Here is a 24,551-nt window from a genome sequence, read left to right as displayed (position 1 = left end):
ATTCAAATATTCCTAATCTATGGAAATTCAAAAGTTAAATGAAACTATTTTACTGTAAAAAAGTACAGAAAATTAACATCAACACTTCTGTAGCTCAAAGCTTTAGAATACATGTACGATACTAAAGTGACAATGGAGATGTCCGTAAGCTTCATTTTACCTCAAAGGTAAACAATATGATACAACATGGCTTTTCTTGTCAAGTTCTTCTATATTGATTTTAGGGCTACCTGCAACAACAGCAAACTCCAAGGAATATGGTACATGTCCCCATGTTTTCCTTTTAGTTGGGCAGTAATGTCAATACCACCAGGGCCACAAAACCAGAAACTAGGATGATGATCAAAGCAATATTGTGTTACAATAAAAATCAACCAACATTTAATACAGATAAAAGCATTTCAAGAACTATAAAAACTGCAAAGTGATGCAGGATAGATGAAATTTATTAAAACTATACAAAACTTTACTTACAATAATTATTAGATTTATAATATACTACCCTCCCACTAAATGCCAGTAACCTTGTATACTCCTGTTCTGAATAACAAATATATAATTACAGGCAGTCTTTTTAACATGCATTTTAATTATAAACAGATATTAAAGTAGAATACACATACATTTGAATGTAAATATCTATTGTGACAATGACACAGACTTCACTTCCAGAAACACTTAAAAAACAAATGGGTGGAAACCAAGAAATAAGGCCTGTGATTCATACAGGTTATTACAACTAAAATCTGCTTCCAGCTCCTTCAGGTTCAGAGGATCTCAAAGGTGACTTTCTTAATACTGAGAGTAAAAAACCCCTTAACCTAGGGAGAAAGCACAGGCAGATCAGCACAGCAGTAGCACTGGCACATTGCTCCAGTGGAAACTGTAAATTACCTTAGCTTTGTCTTACTATCCTACTGAGTAGTGCTCTTCATATGCTGTTAGTAAATTAATTACCTGAACACAGTGTTCATACTTGACTAAGTCTGTAAAATTAGGAAAAGATTAAGCAGAGATCTAGGAGATAAATTTCATTATCTAAAGACATGTCTTATTGTGAGAAAATTAAGACACTCCAATCTTGTTCTTCCCAAAGAAGGTCAGGATCTGCACTGATCACAAGTATCCACAAAGGAAGATAATTCAGATGGGTAAATAGCTCTGCAGTGATTTTTTCTTTTATATGGAAAGCCATAACCTGACCTATTTTGTGAAAGATTACGTTGGATAATTCAGATTAGCAATGAATGCAAAGTTTAACAATTTTTAGGTAACTATACCAAGAAAAGACATGTTGAGCACCCTGTAACTCCAAACCTTAAACCAATACATTTTTAAACAGAGAACTGTAGCTAAAGAGGAAGCTTAAAACTGATGCACAGAAATTCCAAATACAAGTATATCCAGCATGTTTAATGAAGAATCTAAGATTACTATAATGGCATTTCCTGACTCTGAAAAAAAACCCCAATGATTCTGTAAAATATGTGCACCACAGATGTGCAATAAAAATAACTGTGTTCCAGATTATGAGGTATAAAATAGTATCCTAACAGGAAGCTCATCAGTAGCTAAGAGTCAGGAATAACTGTATTTATGTGTTTTGTAACACTTGCAAGAAATGATTTTCAGCCAGTCCAGATAAAACCAAATTGATAAAAAGCCACCACGGTTAAAACCACCCCAGGTCTGCCAAGCCTGGCACGACAAGGGCCCTGATGTTTTCATGTCTGGCTGGCTCAGACATGCATAGACTGCAGCGGCAGCCAGCGTGGTCCCTGTGCATGGACAGCTCCTCCAGTCCTGAACTGCTGCTCCCTCTGGGCACTCAGGCCCCAGGAATCCTCCCCCAGCCCCAGCCTCCTGTTCCCAGATGTAGGAGCACATAGAGCACTGCAATAAAGAGATCTTAAAAAACCTCTTCTATCTGCTCTAGAGGCCATATGAACTCTGTGAAAAGTATTTCTGATGTGAGATAGGGTTTGAGGAGTAAGAGAAGAATGCAAAAGCTTTTACCCTTTTCAAAAATAAAAGACAGGTTTAAGACCAAGCACGTACTGCCTCCCCTCATATGGAAACAAAAGAAGAGGAGTTTGACCACGATTCAATATGGGCAGCTGTTAATGTCCTGAAGAACATCCTCAGTACTAAGATGAAGTAAAACAGTTTAAATGTAGCTTCTCAACTGCTGATTTGAAAATCTAAATAGGAACACACACAAGCATATTTAGTCTGTGAAAGTGTTTCCAATTTAATAATAAATTTATAGCAGCTGATAATTTTGAAAATAAATGTTACAAGTAACCACAGGGATGTTCTATAGCTACTAATTTCACTAATATGTGAGCACAAAGGGGCATATCTAAATCAATATAGAAAATTCTAGGACCCAGATCAGCAATTACATGATGCAAAGTTCTTCCTTTCCAGATTGTTACACTATTTTGTCTAAATTTGCACAGGTGAACAGTTATTTTAACACTGGTTGCATGACTACCTCAAAAAGCTATGTAATTAATCTGCATTGCTGGCACTAAAAATGGTGTGACAGAAGAATCTCCTGGAGAAGAAGGGAAAAACATGAGCCTTTATTATAGACTGAGTCATTAATCCTCCAAGAGAGCATTCATCTACACAAGCATGGCATAAGTTGTTTCAGCAGAGGAAGCATCTCAAACAATTGGCCACTGCAAGGAAAGCTTATTCAGAAAAACTCCGAAAGTAAAAAATACACATCAGAGGGAGAGGTCGCTTTGGGGAGTTTTTAAAGCTTCCCCCAAACCTTCGGCTCATTGAAGAGGTAAATAAATAAATAAATAAATAAACACTAGCTTTTCACTTCAAGCACGAGTCAGTATTTTCCTCATGTTATGAGCCTACCAATAAATTGACATATGCATATTTCCAAATCCTACTTTAACTACTGGATGGAAGTAGGTTTTCCAGCCACGTGAAACCTTCTACAGGACTTCTGTAGACAAAACCCACAGTAACCACAATAACAAAGCCTTCTTTTTGAAATTGCATTCTCACAATGGACAATACATTGATACCATGGTAACATATAATTTTAAAGGTAGGCAGCACAAATAATCCCAAAAACTATTAGTTGTGAGTACTGTATAGCAGCTACAAAGCTAACCTTGAGCCTTCTCCCAAATACTGCAATCTCACTCAGTTCTGCTGATTTTTTTTGTCTCAAACATCCAGGCCACAGAAGTGTTGGACTCACAGCCCCTTGGGGCTGAAAAATGGAAGTGCCAGAGGTGTGTCACAACCTCCTGCAGGTGTCTAGGAAAGCAGCAGAGCAGCGGACCCATGAACCACAGCAAAAGGTCATGCTGGGGGTAAAGTCAACAATTTCTGCTTGAAGTGCTGCCCTTATACTGCAGCCTCCCCCCATGTGATAAAAACCCATGCAGAAAAATCCTTATCCCACTTCCCTTCTGCCTGTCATAAAACACAAGCCCTATGAACAGCACCAACCATGCCTACCAAGACACGGTATTTGGGAAAACACTGACTTCAGAATTTGTAAAAGTTGAACCTTGACCCCCACCATCCCTGGAGTTTGCCTTCTTTCTCCGATTCTCCCGCAGCTGGCTGGAGTTTGCCCACGGGAACGCTGCACTCTGGTGCTTTGCTGCTGGCACAGCCCTGTGCCCCTGATGCCTCCTGTTCGAAAAGGCACCTCCCTCTCCCTTTTACAGAGCAGGTGGCAGCATCCTCCTCCCTCAGACCAGCTTGTGCCAAAGGATGCAGCAAGAGGTGGCTTTGCTTGTGCTGCTCTCGCCAGAGCTCTGCTTCCAGCGGGACCAGGACAATCTTTAGTCACATCTGCATGTGCCGCCTGTTTTAGCAGAGCCTCACCTCAGCAGAAAGTTCATTTCACATCAGAGCCTCCCCTTAGCTTCACTGCACAAGCTTTAGAACCATGCAGCCCACAAATCAGATTGCTATTACCAGTAGCAGGAGACAGGGCAGCATTATGTATGCTCCAATACAATGCACTGATTCCTTCTTCTGAGACATGGAGAAAAAGCCATCTGGTCTGCAGCACCAAGGCTGCCCACCATTTACCTCCACTGCAAAGTTACCAGGAGATAAGAAGAAGGGAAAAAAAGGCATTGACTAAAATTAGTCACTCGTTAGGCACCGACCCAACAGCCTGCAGAAATAATTTTTTTGTCTTCAAAATATAAATCAAATTATTATTCTGCAATTGAGACCTTTAATATCCTGGACTTTTTCAGCTGGAGGATTTGCCACAGATTTGTTCTTTCTTCACCTGCATCCCAAATTACTGCATGGCTCTCCCCCAGCAGCAGAGGAAAGGCCTCAAACTACAAGAAATGCATGTAAACTTAGGCACCATTTCATGCTGTCAGCATGAAGCCTCTCACCGTTTTATATGGACAGAATAGCAGCTTTAGAGAAGAACAGAATAGTAACTTTAGCAGATAAAACAAGTACATATCATGAGAGACAACTGGGTGCATTACATTCATCTCACTCCTGGGTTATGGAACAGTCACTGCCCAGCTGCATTACAGAACCTGCCAGAGGGCAAGGAGGTGTTATTAGAATACTCTGGGACAAATTCCACTTCATCAGACATCCAATCTGAAAGTAAAACTGTGTGGTTCTTACCATACAGCAAAATGTCAGTTTTCTTGTCATCAGGTATGCTGTGTTTACTGGTAATTATTTTTATGTGAAAGCTCAGTAGTGGTCTACTATTTTACTATAAACTGTTTTGGAGAAAATTCACAGGGTGTGATGCATAAATCTCAAAGGCTCTTAGTAATGAACTATTCAGAATTTTTTTGGAACTTTTTTTTTATACCATAGGAATATTCCAAAAACAACTTTGCAATACTTACTGTTATAATCCTTGATATATTATGCTGCAGACTGAGAGCTGCATGAAGTCAGTGCTAAATTAGCCAGGACTAAGTTTACATCTTCATTTTAAGTATAGGACTGGAAATGAAAGAACTATGTGTGGCAGTAACTAGTGTGATTTGAAAACATGCAGATCACCAATACTGGATAGCATAGGAATGGAAGCACAAGGCAACCACTCCTTGAAACTTTCACAATTCCAGCAGTTCAGCAGTGCTACAGAAAACATGAAGCTCCCTGTCTGATGGAAAACACCCCTAGCTTGCACCAAATGTAGGTAAATACAAACCTTAAGGTCAAAGTCAGCACAGCAGAAGTTTACTGCCTTTACAAATAACCACACAGTGTCTGCTTCACCTGCCAAGCAGAGCCTGTAACACTGACACAGCTGGCAAGGGTTGCCAGCATCGCCCAATCCTAAGGGAAACGGAGTCACACACTCTACTATGGTATCTGCTACAGGTGAAGTGACAGATCTGTCAAACCTTCCTGATGCCACTGCAGGCAATATAAAAATGACAGAGAAGAAAAAGTTATTTTTCATCATTACACTGACTTCTTGAAACATACCATGCTTTCTCTGGAAAATGGGCAAGGCAAATGGAGGAACGGTAACTTAAACATTGCCCATTCTAGTGAACAGGGAAAGTTCATTTAATAAGCAATAAACCACAGCTAATTATTAATTACAGTCGTATCAAGTGGCCCATGACTTGTATTAATCAGTCTCTAAATGGAGCACAGCATCCATGACTGAGCTGCGCTAAGTTGAGAATGTCAGCTCTATCCATAATTTATGATGATCCTCCATAAATCTGTTCAGTTAACACAATGACACCGGCCATGTGGGCACATTAACCAATTTTTTTCCTGACAGTTGTTGGAGCTGTAACAAAGACTCGCATGGAGCAGCCAGAAGCAAGATTTCCACTCTGAGTCACTTCTCTCTGAGAATCTTTGGATGTGGAAGGACTTGGTAGCTTGATGAACTTGTGTGGTGTCACCAGAATATGTCTGCCCTGTTCTGTGCACACCTATTGAAACTAGTAAATGCCCTAGTTTTAGCTTGGCAGTCCACAGTTTGTAAGAGATGTCATCTAGATGCATTTTATATGGAATCATTTCCTTTTCTGTAACACTCAAGTACTTTGTGCATGAATCCACACATACAGCAACATATATCTGTTTTTTAGCTACACTATGTTTTTATTAAATCCTTGCACTCTTTGAAAACAACATCCACACAAACCCTATGGAGATCACAGAATCAATGAGGTTAAAAAAGACCTCTGAGACCATGGAGTCCAGCTTTTAACCAAACACCATCATGTCAACTATACCACTGCACAAAATGCCACATCCAGTCTTTCCTTAAACACCTCCAGGGACAGTGACTCCACCACCTCCCTGGGCAGCCCATTCCAATGTCCAATCACCCTTTCACTGAAGAAATTCCTCCTAATGTTCAATCTAAACTTCCTCTGCTGAAGTTTGAGATTATGCCCTCTCGTTTGTTGCCTGGGACAAGAGGCCAATCCCCATCCAGCTACACTCTCCTTTCAGGAACTGTAGAGTGTGGTAAGGTCACTCCTGAGCCTCCTGTTCTCCAGGCTAAACACCCACAGCTCTCTCAGCTGCTCCTCATCAGACTCATGCTCCAGACCCTTCCCCAGGCTCCACTCCCCTTCTCTGGACTCTCTCCAGCACCTCCGTGTCCTTCTAGCAGTGAGGGGCCCCGAGCTGGACACAGCACTCGAGGTGCAGACATACAGAACTGTAGGCACGAAAACACATGTTTACATTCTGTCTTCCTGTACAGCCAGGTTCCTGCTGCTGACACACAACACAAGGTCTCTGAGCTGTTCCCTGCGCATTCACCAGTGCCCCCTAGACACAGTGTGTGCACGCCCTGACCCCCAGCCCTGCGGAGCTGCTCGCACCGTGCGCGGCACGGGCTACGAATACACGAGCCCTTCCTGCCCCCATGGGCGACAGCCAGGTCCGGAGCGCCGGGCAGCTCACGCTCCCCCGGGACAGGACGCTGCTTCCCCCGCACTGCCCCGACCCCCGCGGGCAGGGCGGGCTGTCACTGCGCCCCGCCCGGCTCCCGCTTCCCGCCCCGCCTGCCCGGCAGGTGCCGCCCGGGCGGGGCGGGGGCCCGGCCCCGGCACCCCCGAGGGCAGCGGGGGTCGCACCCTCGGCACGGAGCTCCCCGCCCGCCGCTCGGGCCGGGACCGCGCCCGGGAGGGGCGGCGGCGGGGGGGGGGGGGGCGGCCCGGCCCGGTTGCCAGGGAGGAGGCTCGGGCTCCGGCCCCGCACAGCGCCCGCGGCGGGAGGAAGGGAGCGAAGAAGGGAGGCGGGCGGGCGGCGGGGCGCGGCGCGGGTGTCCCGCCGGGACGAGGGGGCGGCGGGAGCGGGGGCGCCGGTCCCTACTCACTCTCGTCAGGCAGCTGATCCAGCTCCGCCATCTTGAACGAGCCGCGCCGCTTTTTCAAAGGCTGCCTGGCGCGGGGCATTCTGGGGGAGGAGACGGGGCCGGGCGCGCGGCGGGCGCGCGCGCGGGGCGGGGCCTGCGCCCGCGCGGGGCCGGGCGGCGGCGCCCGCGCGCCGCTCCCGGCAGCCGCGGCTCGGCAGCGCGGGAGGGAGCGCCGCCGGCCCGGGGCCCGCTAAGGACTCGGAGCGGACCTCACACTACTTCCAGTCTAGTTCCAGCTCCCTGCCACCGGCTCCCACTAGACCAGGTTGCTCAGAGCCCCATCCGAACTGGCTTTGAACGCCTCCAGCGCTGGGCTAGCCAGAGCTGCTCTGGGTAACCTGTTCCAGTACCTCACTGGAAAGACTTTTTTCCTAATACCTAATTTTCCCCTCTTTCAGTTGGTACCCATTACTCATGGTCCTGTCGCTACTGCAGCTCCTGACAGTCCCTGTCTGGCTTCCTTCAGATACTGGAAGGTCGCCATGAGGTCTTCACACAAACTTCTCCGGGCCTGAAGAGCCCCAGCTTTCTCAGCCTGTTGTCATAGGGTAGGTGCTCCAGTCCTCTTATCACCACCATGCTTCTCTAAATTTGCTGCAGCAGTTCCCTGTCGATTCTTACGATGCGGGATGGGGGGGAATGCGTGATTGGCAGTTCAGGATGGGAGGAAAGGGGTGGAGGTGTTGGCTGTCACAAAGGATCACCCCGAAGTAGCTGTGCTAGCTTTGAGTCTTTAAACAATCCCATTACATTATACCCATCCTCCTTCACTGAGTAATAACTTTTTGCTAAACTCTGCCAGTTTTCCTTGTTGCTTTTCATAAGTGACTGCTGAGGTGAGGCTCCAGGAGTCCGGGATCACAACAATCCCGGCCCAGCCAGCCCTGGCCCTGCTGTCACAGCCTGTGGCACCTCGCCCAAGAGGCGGCTGAAATGCTCACCGAGCCCAAGGCCTGAAGGTCAAGGTCTCACTTGTTCTCACCCGGTGCCAGGGAAAGCCAACAAACCACAGAAGTGGGTGGCTGTTGCCTAACAAGCTCCTTGTCTTGGCCTGCCCTCTACCATCACACCCCTGAAAGCTTTCTTCAAGCAGCAGCAGTGGGTTTTTTTGGTGTAGTTTTCTCAGATCTCTGCACTACAGTGAATTCTAAAGTATCAATAAATATAAGCATGGAAATACCATCATGAACCACAAGCACCTTAATTGCTCATGGACCACACTCTCCACATAGTTTGGCTTTGATAACACTATTATACCAACCAAAATTCCTTTTTTTAAGGTATAAAAATAAATGTAAAAATGCAAATTGAGCCTCAAAATAAATAAACAGTATATCTTAGTAAAGGCTAAATCTGTGTCACATGTTAAACATATTGCCAAGAGCACAGTGGTATAATACAAAATGGATGCTATGCCTCATTGTATGCAGGTCTTTGAAAGCACCTAGGTGAAACCAAAGATTCTACACAATACAGAAAATGTCTATCTTGTGACATGGAATAGAGTTTGTGTTCTTAATTTGCTAATGAACTCAGATGACTAGGCACTCTAGCAGGTTGACAGGGGCAGGATATAGGTCATGTTATTAAACAATTTTAACACATAAATAAATAAAATCAATGTTGCCCTTGTGCTCAAGGGGGAAAAAGCCAGTTTTTAAGTGAAGAAACAAACTGAGTGAAATGCTTTAGAAATTCCCCCCAGGGCTTTCTATGCACATTGTAGCAGAGCTAAAAAAAGAAAAAAAAAAGAGGAAAAAAATTACAAAGCCTAGCTTGCATTTCCAGCCCCTTTTTCAGATCATTTTGAAAGGTTGTTTAAACAGCTTTCCCTCCCCTTAGCCCCCAAAGGGTCTAAGACACCTCACTTGGAGCTTTCCATACTGTACAGCTCCAAAGAAAGCTGCTACCGTAGACACTTGAAAAGAACAACACTAAAGAAACTAGTAACAAAACATGACTAAATAGTAATCTGTGCTACATCAAACACCAACTCCCCCAAGCATCAAATTCTGCACGATTTTCCCCTTTTAATAAAACAGTTCCACCACCCAGAACGCCTGACATGGACCAAACCTTCCAGGCTCAGTTAAACAACGTGTTAATGACACCAATATTTCTCTGTACTTCAGCTGTGCTCCCCTTGTTCCAAGGGCTGTATGGTAATGCTCAGCTCAGACTGGCGACACTGAGACTTCCACAGCTGACAGAGACACTGATCATCAGCAAGGTTTTTACTGCTGTGCTTTGTGAACCTTGTCATCAGGTGTGGCTGCCAGCGTTGCCCAGAGCCATCCCAATGCTGGAGCTTTCCCTGAGCAAGGGCTTTGCTTGGGAGGGGTGAAAAGTATTTTACAACACAATCACATTTTGCAACAGTCCTCAAGAGTATGAATTTCTACAAGGGGAAAATGAAAAAGGAATCAAGCTCAGTGTCTTTCAGGGAGTCTTTGTAGACTGCAACAAAACCAGATGAAAAAGGTGAGATTTTCCCCCTCGCCAAACATCTCCTGCCAATCATTTCACAAATTAACAGGTGTGAAGATAGACTTCCGCTCCCAACAGCACAATGATGATTATTCCTTCATTTCATTCCAACAGCTGCACTTGGAAAATATTTAACAGAAACCATTACCATTCACTATTTTGAAAGGGTAACAATCAACACTGTATTTTTATTCCTGGATAAATAACCTTTTACATCTTGGCCTTTATTGGATGCTGTATCTCTGTGTTCTGGTTTTTCGTGTCTCCTGTGTTTGCCGTTTCCAAGTCACATAGATGCGACCCCATTTACAAAGCCCCAGCCAGGGCCATTGGTCAGTGTGCACACCAACACACATTTTCAGTGCATCCTTTTACCATTCTGGCAAACATGCAGTTTGCACTTGGGTGACGTGGAAATGACACAACTCTTCTGACAGGCAGGGTGACTGAAAACATCTGTGCTCTCTGCCAACAATCTGCCTTAGGTGCTGCTGACTCACCTGCGTGGTACAGCTGCAGGGAGGTCTCTAAATGGCTGCACTGCTGCCATTCGCTCTTGCCAGGGTCACATTAGGCAACTGCTCCTAATGGTGTGTGCTGAAATGCTGCAGAGAGCACTGCCACGCTCCCATTACTCCTCAGTTGCTGCAGATGATAGTAAGACATGGGTTACAGCACCTACTGACCAATGCATTCAGAGTCCTGTCAGCACAGAGCAGGTAGTGCTGCATCCAGGGGACAGCTATGCTGCCATTTTCTCATCTCCCCTAGGCAGGCCCTGGCAGTAGGAAAAAAAGCAAGGACAGCTGGCAGAAGAGAGTGCTCTTTAGTCACTGAAGCATCTTCTTGTGAAGTTTGAGTCCTGCTGCATTAATTACATTATGAAATTAGACTCTAATGAGAGGGTGTAGTAGTTTTCCCTTTGAAGCAGTAGTTTCTCCTTTGAGTTGTTAGGAAGTCATTCTTCTCATCTTGCCTGTCCCTGTGTATCTCACTTCTGTGGAAGTGATCTGAAATGCCCACAACAGACCCACATGCTACCTTCACACCAGAACAAATTAAAATCATCACAGCAACTCATCTTGGCTGGGACCTGCACCTGCATTTTCTTCTCACAGGTGCCACTTCATCTCCAAAATGACCATTTCTAGAGAAGAGCCTGGCATTAATTTTAAAGTGAAAGCACACACAAACTCTTGTTCAGATGCATGTACTCCACAACAGTGGCAACTATTTTTATGGGCATAACAGGAGCATAAGTATAATGGACTAAATCAGGGGCCTCAACACATACATAAAAGCAATTCAGGCAAAACACTAAGTGGGCTATAAATTGGCTGCAATAGCACTTCAGCAGACAATTACATCATTATGTCCCCAGAATTCACAGTGAGGTCTGTAACCATCCCCCTGAAAACAAGCTGAAGCAGAGACCTCAGTCATTACAAACACTGCAGGCCTCATTTAAGAACAGGAGTACAATTATTTATGGCATTGACAAGTTTCACGTGCCCAGAGGTCTTTTTCATATAGAAATTATTTGTTTGGAAGTTTCCCCCTGCACTTTCTGCTGATTAGAAACTGAAGAAGGGCAGGGGCAGAATGTCATTGTTTTATGGCAAAAATACCAGGATGGGCAACTTGTGCTTTAATTTTTTTTTCTCAGGTATTTTTTCCCTGCATGAACTCGGGCAAGTCACAAAGAATTTACACTGACTGCTAATCAGTAAGCCTAGGCTGGCTTCCTTCAATTAACTGCATAGACTATCTTAATGTCTGTGAGCCGTTGTAGAACAGAGCCTGCCACAATGCCAAATAATGACAACACAGTTAAATATTTATAAATTACTGCTTTTGGTAGTTTAACATTTAGATGAGAAGCCATTCCTCAACATGTTTCCCCTGAAAAAAGCACAGGATGTCATGGGACCTAATGTCTTGAAAAGTCGTTCCTTTCAAGTGCTTTTGACAGAAATGGGGCTGCCTATTCATGCAGCTCTGCTCTGTGCTCGCACTGCCAAAGCAGTGCTTTCAGTGAGTGGCACATGCTGCTCCTCCCAGCCTGGCCCCGGGGAGAGGCCTCTCATCCACCTCCAGGAGAGTGGATCCGCTCTGCTCGGACAGCTGGCAGCACAAGCAGCACTTGGGCTGACATCAGATTTCACTGCAGGACAGTGACAGGGCTCTCCTACAGTCCCCAAAGGGTACCTGCTGCCTCTTTAGAAAGTCCTGTACTCTTCCTGCTGTATTTGTGAGGTTAGGGACAGTTTGTGATGCACTTGCTTGTGCTGCAATTACAACTGAGCACTATATACACAGCACGAAGTACTCCTTGTGCTGCTTGGGTTGGAACAACAGGGAACTTTCAGCTATCTCTAGTATGGGTGAACGAGAGAGCAGCTGCCTTCAACTCCTGGTCCCAAACTGAACTGTAAACTGCTTATTTAGAGGGTGAAAAATCATCTATCTTCTAACTAAACAAGTTCTCATGTTCTCTTTCAGAGACTGACAACATCATACTTAAGTGACTTACCAAAAGGGATTTTTGGAAGCAAAACAGTGATTAGCCACTGGTTAAGCTACTTAAGAAGCAGAAGACAGACTACTCTCCTCACTTCCTCTCAGAATCCATTATCCCCAACCTCAATCAATTTTTTATGTTCAGCTGTCTACAAGCCATACAACTTACCCAGTCCTTCTGCATTTCCTTCTCTCCCTGAAAACAGCTTCATTTTTCATTTATCACTCTACATCTGACTCCTCTCATTCAGAAGTCCTGGGAAGACCTGCCTTATTAGCAACCACTCTGGCTTTAATTCCTTTTACAAAAGGCCCTGGGACACAACAACATTTTAGGAAAAAGATCTGCTGTTCCAACACAGGTTACTAAAGATTGAAACCACAACTGTCACAATGAGCTTGAATTGTCCCCTTCTTGGGAATTAGCCATCACTTTCCCTAATGCTTCAGAGAAATCAGGAGTTTTTGAAGAGAACGATTTGATGTTGCTCTATGGTTAAAGTGCTCCCATATTGCAAAATGACTAAAAGTGAGAAGTAACAAATATCATGAAACATTGAAATAATCAGTTTGTATTGCTCTTTTGAGACAGGCATTTCAAGACCACCAACAGCATAGCAACAGACCTTCAGATCTTGATGAACGAAGCTTGAGCCCAGACTCAACTTACACCTTTGTTAGGACATGAGTCTATAACAACCAACTTACATCATGTTGAAGGTAGGTATTTAAAGGAGGTTTATTTGGGCTAATGCTAATTCAAACAGCCACAAGCTCATTTTCCATGTTTACCACACCAACTGCTGACAGATGAAGTCTCAGTGGAAAGTCCAAATTTTAATTTCACCGTAACTTCCTGAAACATGACTACAGATTTTAATATTTGGCATTTGATCCTCGAGAGAGATACCATGTTTAAGAACATTCTACCAAATACATTTAAATTATACTCCAAAACAATTCGGAAGTTTTGAAACATAAAACTGTTAGTATGAAATTAGTTTTTATTTTTTTACCTCAAAATAAATGCACATTTATCATTTAGTCAAGTGAAAACTGAGAAGGAGTATCTTAAACAAGGGGGAACCTTAACAGAGCAAGTACCACAAACATGCTCAAGTTCCTTCTCCTGCTCTTGCCCAGCTCTGTTTGGCTAAGAACACCAGAATAATTTCAATTTTTCTTTCTTGTCAGTTTGGTCAATTAAAATAAACACTTAAAGCACCAGAATCAGAAGTGGTATAAAACAAAACCAGGTACTTCTTCTCATCAGAATTCAGGCCCATGTGTTGCCACACTTTTTATATAAAACTTTCACTAAGTGTTGTACTAAATAGGATTTAGTAATTTCTTCTGCAGTTTAGCTCTTGATATCTTGGTAAGAGAAGTCAATGCATAAGCATGTCAGAAGTCAACGCTATAGTGTAACTACAGTATAACTCTAACAGGGCTTCTAAATACTGTTCACCAGAGTGATGTCTTATAGTTGAATTTCAGTTTCAACAGGTACTTCAGATTTACCTGAGCAACATCGTACACAATATATCTGGGAAGAATGTTAAGGAATAATTACAGCAGTTGATATTAATGACACAGAAAAACTTCAAAACACAGTGAACTTTGAATTTAAGTTATCATACAGATGCCTGGGTGATTAACCAATTCTAAGAGCTCAAATAAAACTTTAAATCTGACTTTTCTATGAATCTGAAAATGTTTTATACAATAGTTAGGAACAAGCAATTAAGTTCTGTGGAGAATAGTGCAGCAGGAATCCTGAGTGACAGGCAAGTGAAATGACTTAGCTACAGAAGGGAATTCTATAGCTCCTGAAAATTTTTTTTTGTCAGAGTAACTCATATCTCTCTTGATATTGAGGCAGAAGAGTCATACAGCTTAAATGAGAGCTACAGATTCAGACCCAGCATTTACAATTGTAATTGCAATTCTATTGCTACCTTCCAGCACGGAGTCATTAATGCTTAATTTCCTACTAAAAAACCCAAACTGTAACCACAGAGAACTCTACAATGATTGTCAGTGTCTGCACATTATTATTTTTCCAGAGACAGTCCCAGCTCATCTATTTGTTTCACAATGCTTTAGGCCTCAAACTTACCTCTAATCCCAAAATGTAAAACAAAATAAATACACATCATGTTACCTCAACTAGCCAATATCAACTGTATTATAGCTCATCATCTGACAATGGTGTATTTAGGAAAACTCAAGATAAAATCAGTATTGCCATGAGTTGTGTTGCCCAGATTCCTTGTAGGAGGAAAACAGCTCAGAAAGGCCAAAGGCAGTTTCTAGAAACCCAAAGATTGCATTACTGGGTTACCTGTTTCACTGGCAGTGAAGAGAGCGAGCTGGACCTTAGACATCACTTACTTGCATTTTTATGACCTCCTGTGGATTTAAAGCACTAATTGATTTGGAGGCACTTCTGCCTAGAAAGAGACTTAATGGCTGCATCTCTGCTGGGCATTTGGGGCATACCTCAACACTTGCAGGTCTGGGGAACATAAAAGATGTGCTGAGAGAGTGCAAGAGCACAGAGTTGGCTCCCCCACCTCCTCCTGGCCAAGCTGGCCTACCACAGCACCGTGAGGGAGAAACTAGACTGGAGTGATGAGAAACCACAGGCTGCATTCCCCTCCCCTTGTCCTGGCACATCTCTGGGCAAGACATATCAGGGCAGTTTTGCCTGACCACTCCAGTAATTTTTGTTCCTGTTGGGGAACAGCTATTGGTATGTGCATCGCTTCCTTTTTTTGCAGAATGACAATTTAAGCAGCAACTAAAATCATCCCCCTTGCAGAAGAGTTTGTCTGCAAATACTACCCAGAGCACATCTAAACAAAAAACACAGTGAGGCGAAACTCCTAATTGGCATGAGTGAGGTCCTGCAAATGCAGCAACACTCAAACACCATGTGCAGCCAACATAACAGCAAAGGATACTCATTATACAGAAGACAGGTATCATTGATTCCTGTGGAGATCCCATTCCCTAAGGGAACCTCCACACCACCGAGGGTGGTCGTGGCTGTGGGATCAGGCGCAGTTTTGCCCAAGCCTAGAAAGGGAAAACAACATTAGTTACAAATCTAGGAGGCAAACACAGACTTTGCACAAAAAGAAAATTATCCAGAAAATGATCCAGCCAGCCAAATACTACTTCACATATACTTTCAAATGAAGTGTAAAAGTATCTTCAACAGAACATGAAAAATACAGTTTGTTTATTCAATTCAGCATCACCATATTTATGGCAGTTGTACTCTGCTACATTAAAAATTAGAATTTTAGACTTTCAACTGTTAATTGTCTAATCTGTATGATCAAAGCTAAACCAGAACAGATTTGTAGCTCTCATATCCTAACTCCATTAATGGAAACATACACATCACAGTATTTTCAGACAAGTACAACAAACCAATTCTTATTCTCATTAAAATTTTCAATATAAATCTGATTTTATATCCATAAGAACATGAGTAGTACGTATAGAAAAAGGTGCAAAATCAATTTTTATTCTCTTTTAGGCAACCTATTTTTTAAGCCTCTCAAAATGAATAGTTTAAGATAAGCCACTCATTACTGAAGATACTTTTCTTCAATCTCCCATCTTGGAGACAGAAGACAGTCATAATTACCATTTATTTTGCCTGAGTTAGACAGCTAAGTCTTTTCTCTCATCTTCTTTTTCAATATATGACACTTTTTGCAGATAGAAGTGTAATGAGCCGTTATTCCATCTCAACTTTTATTCCTAGCTTTTCCCTTCTACCCAAACTTCTAAGCCACTTTGAAAGCTAAACAATTACTCTTCTGATCTAGTCATCTCTCTTCAAAAATAAACATCATTGTTACAATGAAAGTGAGTAAGAAGTTGGAGAATGTACTTTATATTTTCTCCAGTGTAACATCAAATAGAATTTTCCTCCTGAACTTCAGCACCTTCAGCTGTTAATACTCTGAGTGTATTAACTTGCATCTCAAAGCACCCCATACACATCCTGATGCAACTAAAGGGCAACATCATGCAACTTCTTAAAGGATGTACAGGCAAGAAGTGAGTATAGCTCTCTTCACTTAGCAGAGTGCCACAACCAAGTCTGACATCAATTACAGATTACTAATGACAACTACTAATGCTTACCTTTGACACTGTGTTTTCCCTTGGGCAATTTTGTGATGTGGGAAGCATTCTTTAGTTCATACCTGGACAGCACAAAGAACACACAATCACACTTTACATTTGTCTTAACTACCTTAGTGAAAAAAAAACCCAAAAAATTTTCAGGCTTCAGATTATGATGAGTTACTGTAAAGTTAATCTAAACTCTAGTCTTCTGGAACTCAAACTCTTTTTGTCTTGGTTACTAATTTTAATGATAACATTTTTTACAAGATTCAGATAGACCTGCAACAATAGCTCTTAGTTTAAGAAAAAAACAGACCTTGTTTCTGAAGAAAAAACACATGCTGCTTCTTCACACTGAAAAAAAGGCTTGCAATTTTAGCATCACCTTCTAAGAGGATGCATTAAGCACATTTGGCAAATACTCTTTATAAGTTACGTACATATTTCCAAGGGCGACTTCTCCCAGTAGTACTAAACCTATGGGATCAGCTTGAGATGTGTGACAGTAGTTTGCACTCTTGGATACCATGTCTGCAAAATAGATGCCCTTTCCAAACATGTAGCCGGTCTGCAAGAAGGAAATAAATAAATAAGATTTGGGCAATAAAATAACACAAAGGCAGCACTGAATCCACCTGGCTGGGCTCCCAGGAGAGCAAAACTGCAATTCAAGCTCTTGTGGACACCAATGTGCAACCCACTTGGGGACATGATGTTGTCTAAATGGTGGCAGATAACACAGGGGGCTCCCCACACAGAAATTCCCTTCTTTAGGTTGTCCCTGCTTGTGGCCATCTCTGGGCACATGGATGTAGGCAGCCAGAGAAGCTATTTCACCTACCACAGGAGCTTCAGGAGGAGCTATCCGCAGACCCTGCGAGAGGATCCCAGCGAAGTTGGTGGTGCGGGAGCCATGCCACAGCAGCTGGCGGTTGTGGAGCTGCCTGAAGGGCTTGTAACGCTGGCTCTCCCCCTCACGCTCAATCCTGAAGATCTTCAGTTCAGAAGAGGAAAAGAATAACCACACAAATAAACCATTACTTTCATGCAACTCATCAGAGGGGAGAAAAAAAATCATCCGATCTGCAATGTACATTGGTCTGCTAGGGAAATTGATTGGGATGTGTTTTAGTGTTTGTAATTGGCTGTGTCAGGCTAGGAAAAAAGAGGTAGCAGCAATCACACAGTACTTGTTGATTACTTCTCCACCTTCTGCATTTTCATGGCTCTATTTTTCTGAAAAAATTATTCAATCAACTAAGGCTCAATTTCAGGTGATTACTCCTCCACCTTCCCTTTGAGGCAAATTAAATTAAAATAAAAACACCAAAGCAAAACCACCTCATTAGATTCATCTCTGCCTAGACTTTTGCTATTCTAATTAAAAGAAAACATTCTAGCAAATCACCCCTTCAACAGAGGAAAATGGGTAAGTTACTCAAAAATATAAGGCAATTGCAAACAAGCAAGTCAAAGGAGAATCCATCTTCCCAAAGATAAACCCCATTACTGCCCAGCTTACATCCACAACTTTGAGGTCATATGCGTTGTGTGTAGCCGCGTGAGTGTTTTTCACATATTGTTTGATAATCTTGGCTTCTTCTGAATCTTTGTCAACAACCTGCAAAGAGGCAAATGAGAAGTTTCCTCAGCACACAAACTAGCAGCCATCTTAAAACATGACAATATCCATCCTATGCCTGCAACTGCCCCCTTTAAACCTCCTCAACCATTTAAGCAGGAACACAATCCTAGCTAGAGAAGATGCACAGATATACATACAGCCACAAAATGTCTGAGAAAATGTTGGAAACTGAGATGATTTTCAATTCCACTACAAAAAGATGAGTCAATCAAGGACTGAGTCCAGTCCAGCTTTCAACACCTCCAAGAAGAGAGCCTCCATGGCCTCTCTGGGTAACCTTTTCTAGTATTTGACCACTGTCAGAGTAAACTAACTAAAACACCCAAACCAAACAACATCAACAACAAAAGCTTTTTTTTTGTTGAAACACAAATTCCTGTATTTCAATTTGTGCCCATTGCCTCTTGTCACTGGAAACCACTGAAGAAAGTCTGCCTCTGTCCTCCTTCCTTCTTTCTCCTATCAGGTATTCCTAGATATTGATACAATATTCTTTAACCTTTCTTTTCTCCAAGTCAGCTCTTTCTGCATCTCTTTGAACACATGCTCCAGTTCCTTAACCCACCTCAGTTCCATATATCTGTCCAGTTACAGTTTGGGTGATTTATTTTACTCCAAACAACAGGACATCAGCTTGTATTCACAGCCACTCATTGCCTTTTATTTCCTTTACCTTAATATCTGTTTTAAGTTTTTCATAGTTGATGTCAATTGGGTCTTTATCTCCATCTTCATTTCCACCTCTGAGAAGGCTGTAAGCAACCTCAATATCAAGCAAGTTGTCCAACATCTGCACTTTAGCCTGAAGAATTGAAACAGGTAATATTATAATACTTAGGCCATTGACATGTTCAGAATAAGTCTGGGATACTCCAAATCAAAAGCGTGTCTGACAATCACTGGCCACACAGTGCCATCTAATAACATAACAACACTATCTTTAAATATACATACACCCACCCAAATATATTAAAATATACATACATATATATCCATAACATCTCTATCTTCTAATACCTTATGCATATACATATTTACACAGACACATGCACATAAACAAAGAAGATATTCTGAAGAAAAACAAGCTTAACCTCATGCTTTCATCTTTTTGCTTGTGAGGTTTTAATGCTTACTTTAACCTCTGCTTTTATGAGGTCAAGTAAGTGTTAAATCTCACAGATTCTCTATGTTAGATGTCTGACATCAAGACCTGTTGCCTGCAAACATTTTCCAATGTGAGCAAAGAGCAGTTTCTAGTCAATACCTGAATGTATTCCAAGTTATTTAGAAGAGGTGGCTTCTTCATCCCAAAGTCATGAGGAATCAGTGTATAGAAGCGGTTGGAGAGGTCCAAAATCTGGGATTCTGAACCATTGTCAGAAACTGCCTAGAGAAGACAACAAGCATCAAAGAAAATTACTGAGTAAGACTAAGTCTCCATTGCAATAAAACCACAAAAGATACTTAGGGACTAACATAGGAGCAGCAATGCAAACGGTGTTTATGCTGAAACTCTCACAGGACTAAAAATAACAAGTCTGTTTAATTGTCTTGCATATAGCAAGTCACAGTATTTGCACAGAAATACATAGAATTGTGTATGAGAAAAATTCAATGGGGATTATGTTTCCGGGGGGAAAAATAAAGTCTTCAGGACATTTAAGTAATGCCTATCCTTGTCAAGGGTCTGGTCTATTCTAGCAACTGAAGAAATTCCTGTATCTATGCTTTGCCACGGAGCCTGTGACAAAAAGCATGGGTTATGCTGGAACATATTTCCAATCTGCAAAGGCAATACTACATAGTGTTTCTGGAACGGTTCAGATCATGATGTGTAAATACAGTAATGTTATCAAACCAGATCCTTTCCTGTGTCAATTTAACCTTTATTCTCATCCTCTGACTGACTTCTCTGGGGTGGAAACACCAACTCACTACTAGATCAAGGCACCAGCTTCATTTGCTCAGCTGCCATTTATGTTTGCATGGCCTAAAGTTTGGGCTACAAAAATGCTAATGATACAAGTACTGCCTACACTGATACAACAGTGAAGAGAACTAACTGGTTACCCATGGAAGTCACATCCTCTTCCCCAGAGAGAGAAAGCAGAGCTCAGCATTCACCCCACTGAGCTCAGAACAACTTCTGAATTCCTTTTTTGCTCTAACATCTCTTTTATGCTCACCTGCTGAACCTCATTCAGGATGGAGTATGCACTCTGGATCTGTCGCTTGCTCAGTTTTCCCAATGGCATCTTCTGCAAGTCAATCTGATAAAGATATAAGTGTTAAACCAAATTGTCACTACTTTTAAACCACTGCAGCATTCCCTCTCTGGTTTCTAGAGAACTAATTTCTCCATGCTAATAGGACTGACAACAAAGAATGTAAACAGTTTAGACTCTGTGGATTGAGGAATTATGTCAGAAGGACACACCATTGAGAGGACATACTATAACCAAAGGAATACTGCAATAGGAAACTAAGCACACATGCTAGGGCAACACAAAAAATAGGATATTAAGTATCTGGCAAGAAGTTTAATATCAACCTGGTATCAGATGCATTCCTTAATCAGTTAAGTAACTGTATACTTAAGGCTGGCAAAGAAGTAAACTGAAGGAAGGAAACTGAACTAATTATTGTTCATAAGATCATCTGTGTCTAGGTACAATCCAGACACACTCTTCCAACTTTACCCTACAATTATCAAGGGTCAAATGCAAAGATACTGTAAGGGTACTTTATATTCATGAAAAATGAGCCAAAACCTCTCAACTAAGTTAAAAGCGATGTCTTGGTTGCCTGCATTTACCCATTGATTTAATTTAATGCTGGTTTTCTTTGTGTATTGATGGATCTTAGGAGAGTATTGGAAAATACTACATTGTTAAAGGACCACTTGAATGTAAAAATGTTCAACAAAAATCAAGCCCACTAGAGTCTTTTAGAAAGATCACACATACCCCCTCTAGACTCTTGACAGTACTCCCCATACACTCTGCCGGGTAAATTAGTTTTTACTGAAGTCAATGGATTTAAGGTTTACCTCATGGACAGAAGATCCTATGAAACCATGACTATCACATACTTTTCGGCTAAGTCCCTCATTATTTATCCACAGCTAGGAAACCCAGCTGTATGTATCTTCTCTGCAAGATGAACTCACAAGGCTCTTCCAAGCCATACAGACTGGGGTGAAAGCCCTGAAGTGATTTTGCATGGGGATTGCATGCCCTGTATTGGGCTTAGAGCTTTCAACTTTAGTGACAGCTAAGTGTAGATAAAGCTAGATACCAGGAAAAGCCAAGATGGGCTGCAAGAGAGAAGACGGGCTTCAAAACTGATCATGACTTGGGGACATGAGAGGCACAGAGATAATATTAATAATCTAATGAAAACAAATCTGCAATAGATTTGTAGCTCCCAAACTTTTGGGTCCAATACTCTCTTGCTGAGTACTACCTACCAATCCATGTTATGTCATTATTAGCTGAAAAATCATGCAGGCCACGTAGAAGTAAAATAGGCCACTTAACTTGGATGTGCAGATTAGCTGCAGACACCTATACTAAGTTATATAAACATGTAAAGTAACACAAATAATCATTAACACACAAACACTAACACCTATAAAATAAAACATTCCCCCAGTTATGTGATTTAGGAACAATTCAAATAGAGCCAACAAACAGCCAAAGGGCTGAAATTTGTGTCTCCTATGACCCATGGAAAGTAGACAGAATCCTGCAGAGCTAAGCTCTGGTTTAAAGCTAAACTGCATCCAAGACTTGATCATTAGATGTGCCAAAAAAGCACAGCAGCCAAGGGGCTGGGCCTAAAACAACAGCCCTGAAATTATCACCAGGTGCACTGAGTGCAGTGGGAAGAATTAGCTGCACATCACAGGTGCATGCACCAGGATTTTTCACAAGAGGCAAGGGAGGAGACAGCATGAGAGTCAACTCAGTCCTCCAAAAAGCCACTTCACGTAAAGCAATGACAAAGACAATAGTAATAACCTCCTATAGGCTTGGTGAGGTGAAATTATTGAAATCTAAGTTAGAAGCAGGAGGATAAACACATCAGATGAATCTATTGTCATGCAATGGAACAACCAAGAATTTGCTACACTGTTGGCAAAGCAAGAAGTGTCTGGATGGAACAAAATACTCAAGATCAAGCCAACTAAAGGAACTAAGCAGTTGTTTCTGGAGGGCACACAGAAAACCTCTAACCGGGAAAAATAATACTTCCTCTAACAGAAAGCAGTTGTTCAGCAGCATCAGTACAGGAAGATAACTCTTAACAGGAAGACTGGCCCATCTGGAGTCTCAGTTCTGCTATATAGATGTGCAGATGGTGTAAATCAACATACTTGGAGGGAGAGTGCCACAAAACCAAATTACATGAGATGTTGATCAGTTCAGAGTCCTTAGCTATTTACACTTACAAAAAATTACTCATTTTACAAGACTTTGATGTAAAGTACCACTGGAGATACAGGAGAACGTAATTAACCAAAGGTACTACAAAATGTTGGGCAAGTCATGTGAAAGCTGCAGGAAATGGTAAGCTGCAAAAAATGGTACAAAGCCTGTTCTGAAAGGTAGGCACTCCAAATAATGATACAGAGGGCAAAGAGTAGCTGCTTAAATGTCAAGTCTTAGGCAGGATAACTAAGCTGGCTAAAGAAAACTGACATTTGTTATTTAGAATTAGTTCAAATGGCTGCATTAAAACAAACAGCAGGGTATCTGCACACCAGTAAAACAGTGCAAGGAGACACTTATCATGCTACCAAACTATTCTCTGAAAGCTTGTCAGAAGGATGGATCAAGAAGTATGGAGGAAAGAAAAATGGATGAAAACAAGAGTTTTATTAGAACAAATGAGAAATACAACCAAAACAATCAAGTCCACCCTGTGCAGAAGAGGATATGGATTTTGACAAGACATTTCCATTAGTGCATGTACCAACTGGTAGCATTTCTCTAATCTGAGGTGCATCTCATTTGCTACCCAAAATCCATGGCACTCCAGCCCCCAAATGCGGTTCCCTGCTTAGAAAAAAAGAAGTGTCACCAGTGGCACATGACCAGCACATCTATGTTAATACTTTAAGAGCATTCAGCAAACACCAGTCACTATGCAGGTATAACTGGAAAAAAACACAAACAAAGAATGATCACTGCTCCCAGGACTGGCAGACGGTTCTCTCATAGACTTGTTAAATCAAAAACACTGATAGACAAAGAACGCACCTGTATTTTAAGAACTGCATGTATTACAACTAAGTTACAACTTCCAGGGTTTGGCAAATTCCAGTTAGACTCTTGCTTTTATTTTAAGACAGATCTAAAACTCACACTTGGCTTTTGGGAAGTATGAAGCACTCAGGATTGCAAAGACCTTGCTTCTGTTTGTGTAACTATGATGGTAGGTTAGAAGGGGGAAACACGAATGTGTGTAGTCACCTCAAATTCCACCATTGCTTTCTTCATGCTCTCCACATCAAAGATCATCTTAATAAGATCCTGGATTGGCTTAGCAAGTTTTGATTTTGTCCCAGCACCTACTGTCAGTTTCCTGACAGCTTCTTCATCCTGGAAGGTAAAAATAGTATCAGAATTAGCAAAATCACAAAGGATTAAAAAGTAACAGGCTGGCTGCCATGGCAACAAACTCAAAACCAATTTAGCATGTGCATACTATGACTAGCCTGAAGTTCATGGGGAGCGTGGGACATTGCTCTGACATTTTGGAACAAAATGGTCTTAAAAAAACACCTATTCAGTAATTTGGCAGATACTATTTCAAGAGATGGCACTGTAAAAAATAAGCAGAAAGTAGAATTAAGGGAATAGGAACTCTCTTTGCATTGCTGCTTCACTTCAAGCAACTATTAATTACTTCTTCTGCAAGCTTTCTGCTGCATAGAGACTTTCACATGAAAAAATGACTGTTTGCTGCTTTTATTACAAAACAGATGTAATAACTAGTTCCACCAAGTTTTTGTAATAAAAACTGCCATAGATATGTACAGGAATCATCAATTTTCCGTAATACCATCTCGATGCATTCATGGAGAGAGCATTACACGAATAAATCATCAGCCAGGTGCTTTGAGTAACAGTGTACATTACACTGAGACAGACACTTTGCCACTGCAATATTCAAATTTCCAGAATTAAAGCCAAGCTTTGAGTGCTTTGCACTGAAAGATGGCATCCATTAATTTGGCCACAAAAAAACACAATGTCTTGAAAATATGTGCTCTGGCAACATTTTAGCATTCAACTATTTAGTCTGAAAATAGTTCAGGTTAACAGGTATGCCCTTATATAAACACACAAACCCCCACTG

The 24,551-nt window shown here is 41.9% G+C and overlaps 2 protein-coding genes and 1 long non-coding RNA gene across 5 annotated transcripts in view; 1 reads left to right on the top strand and 2 right to left on the bottom strand.

Moving 5' to 3' along the window:
• LIN9 (lin-9 DREAM MuvB core complex component) overlaps positions 1-7,440 on the bottom strand; it is a 38,445-nt gene extending 31,005 nt beyond the window's left edge. The window contains exon 1 of one of the 2 annotated variants that reach the window (XM_021536991.3): positions 7,343-7,440. In XM_021536991.3, coding sequence (XP_021392666.1) covers positions 7,343-7,421 — 79 coding nt within the window. In that variant the 5' untranslated portion in view covers positions 7,422-7,440. The remainder of the gene's footprint in view (positions 1-7,342) is intronic. The other variant, XM_085575900.1, reaches the window with a different exon arrangement.
• A 53-nt stretch (positions 7,441-7,493) lies between these two features.
• LOC110473967 (uncharacterized) lies at positions 7,494-20,045 on the top strand. Of its 2 annotated transcripts, none has more exons than XR_014953972.1 (4): positions 7,494-7,646; positions 7,780-7,929; positions 12,981-13,108; positions 17,315-20,045. It is a non-coding gene; the product is annotated as an uncharacterized LOC110473967 (long non-coding RNA). The 2 variants fall into 2 exon arrangements; XR_014953971.1 differs by lacking the exon at positions 17,315-20,045 and adding an exon at positions 13,886-14,082.
• PARP1 (poly(ADP-ribose) polymerase 1) overlaps positions 13,110-24,551 on the bottom strand; it is a 32,674-nt gene continuing 21,232 nt past the window's right edge. Inside the window, exons 14-23 of the mRNA XM_021536992.3 lie at positions 23,663-23,791; positions 20,372-20,455; positions 19,450-19,572; positions 18,859-18,987; positions 18,063-18,161; positions 17,382-17,534; positions 16,981-17,108; positions 16,556-16,617; positions 15,355-15,469; positions 13,110-13,934 (exon numbers count right to left, since the gene is read on the bottom strand). Of these exons, the coding sequence (XP_021392667.3) occupies positions 13,853-13,934; positions 15,355-15,469; positions 16,556-16,617; positions 16,981-17,108; positions 17,382-17,534; positions 18,063-18,161; positions 18,859-18,987; positions 19,450-19,572; positions 20,372-20,455; positions 23,663-23,791 (1,104 nt within the window). The 3' untranslated portion in view covers positions 13,110-13,852. The remainder of the gene's footprint in view (positions 13,935-15,354; positions 15,470-16,555; positions 16,618-16,980; positions 17,109-17,381; positions 17,535-18,062; positions 18,162-18,858; positions 18,988-19,449; positions 19,573-20,371; positions 20,456-23,662; positions 23,792-24,551) is intronic.

This window comes from Lonchura striata, chromosome 3, assembly GCF_050655825.1.
Source record: "Lonchura striata isolate lonStrDom1 chromosome 3, ASM5065582v1, whole genome shotgun sequence".
NCBI classification, from domain to species: Eukaryota; Metazoa; Chordata; class Aves; order Passeriformes; family Estrildidae; genus Lonchura; species Lonchura striata.
Note: the sequence above shows the minus strand (reverse complement) of the source record. Positions and strands in the feature narration are given on the sequence as shown.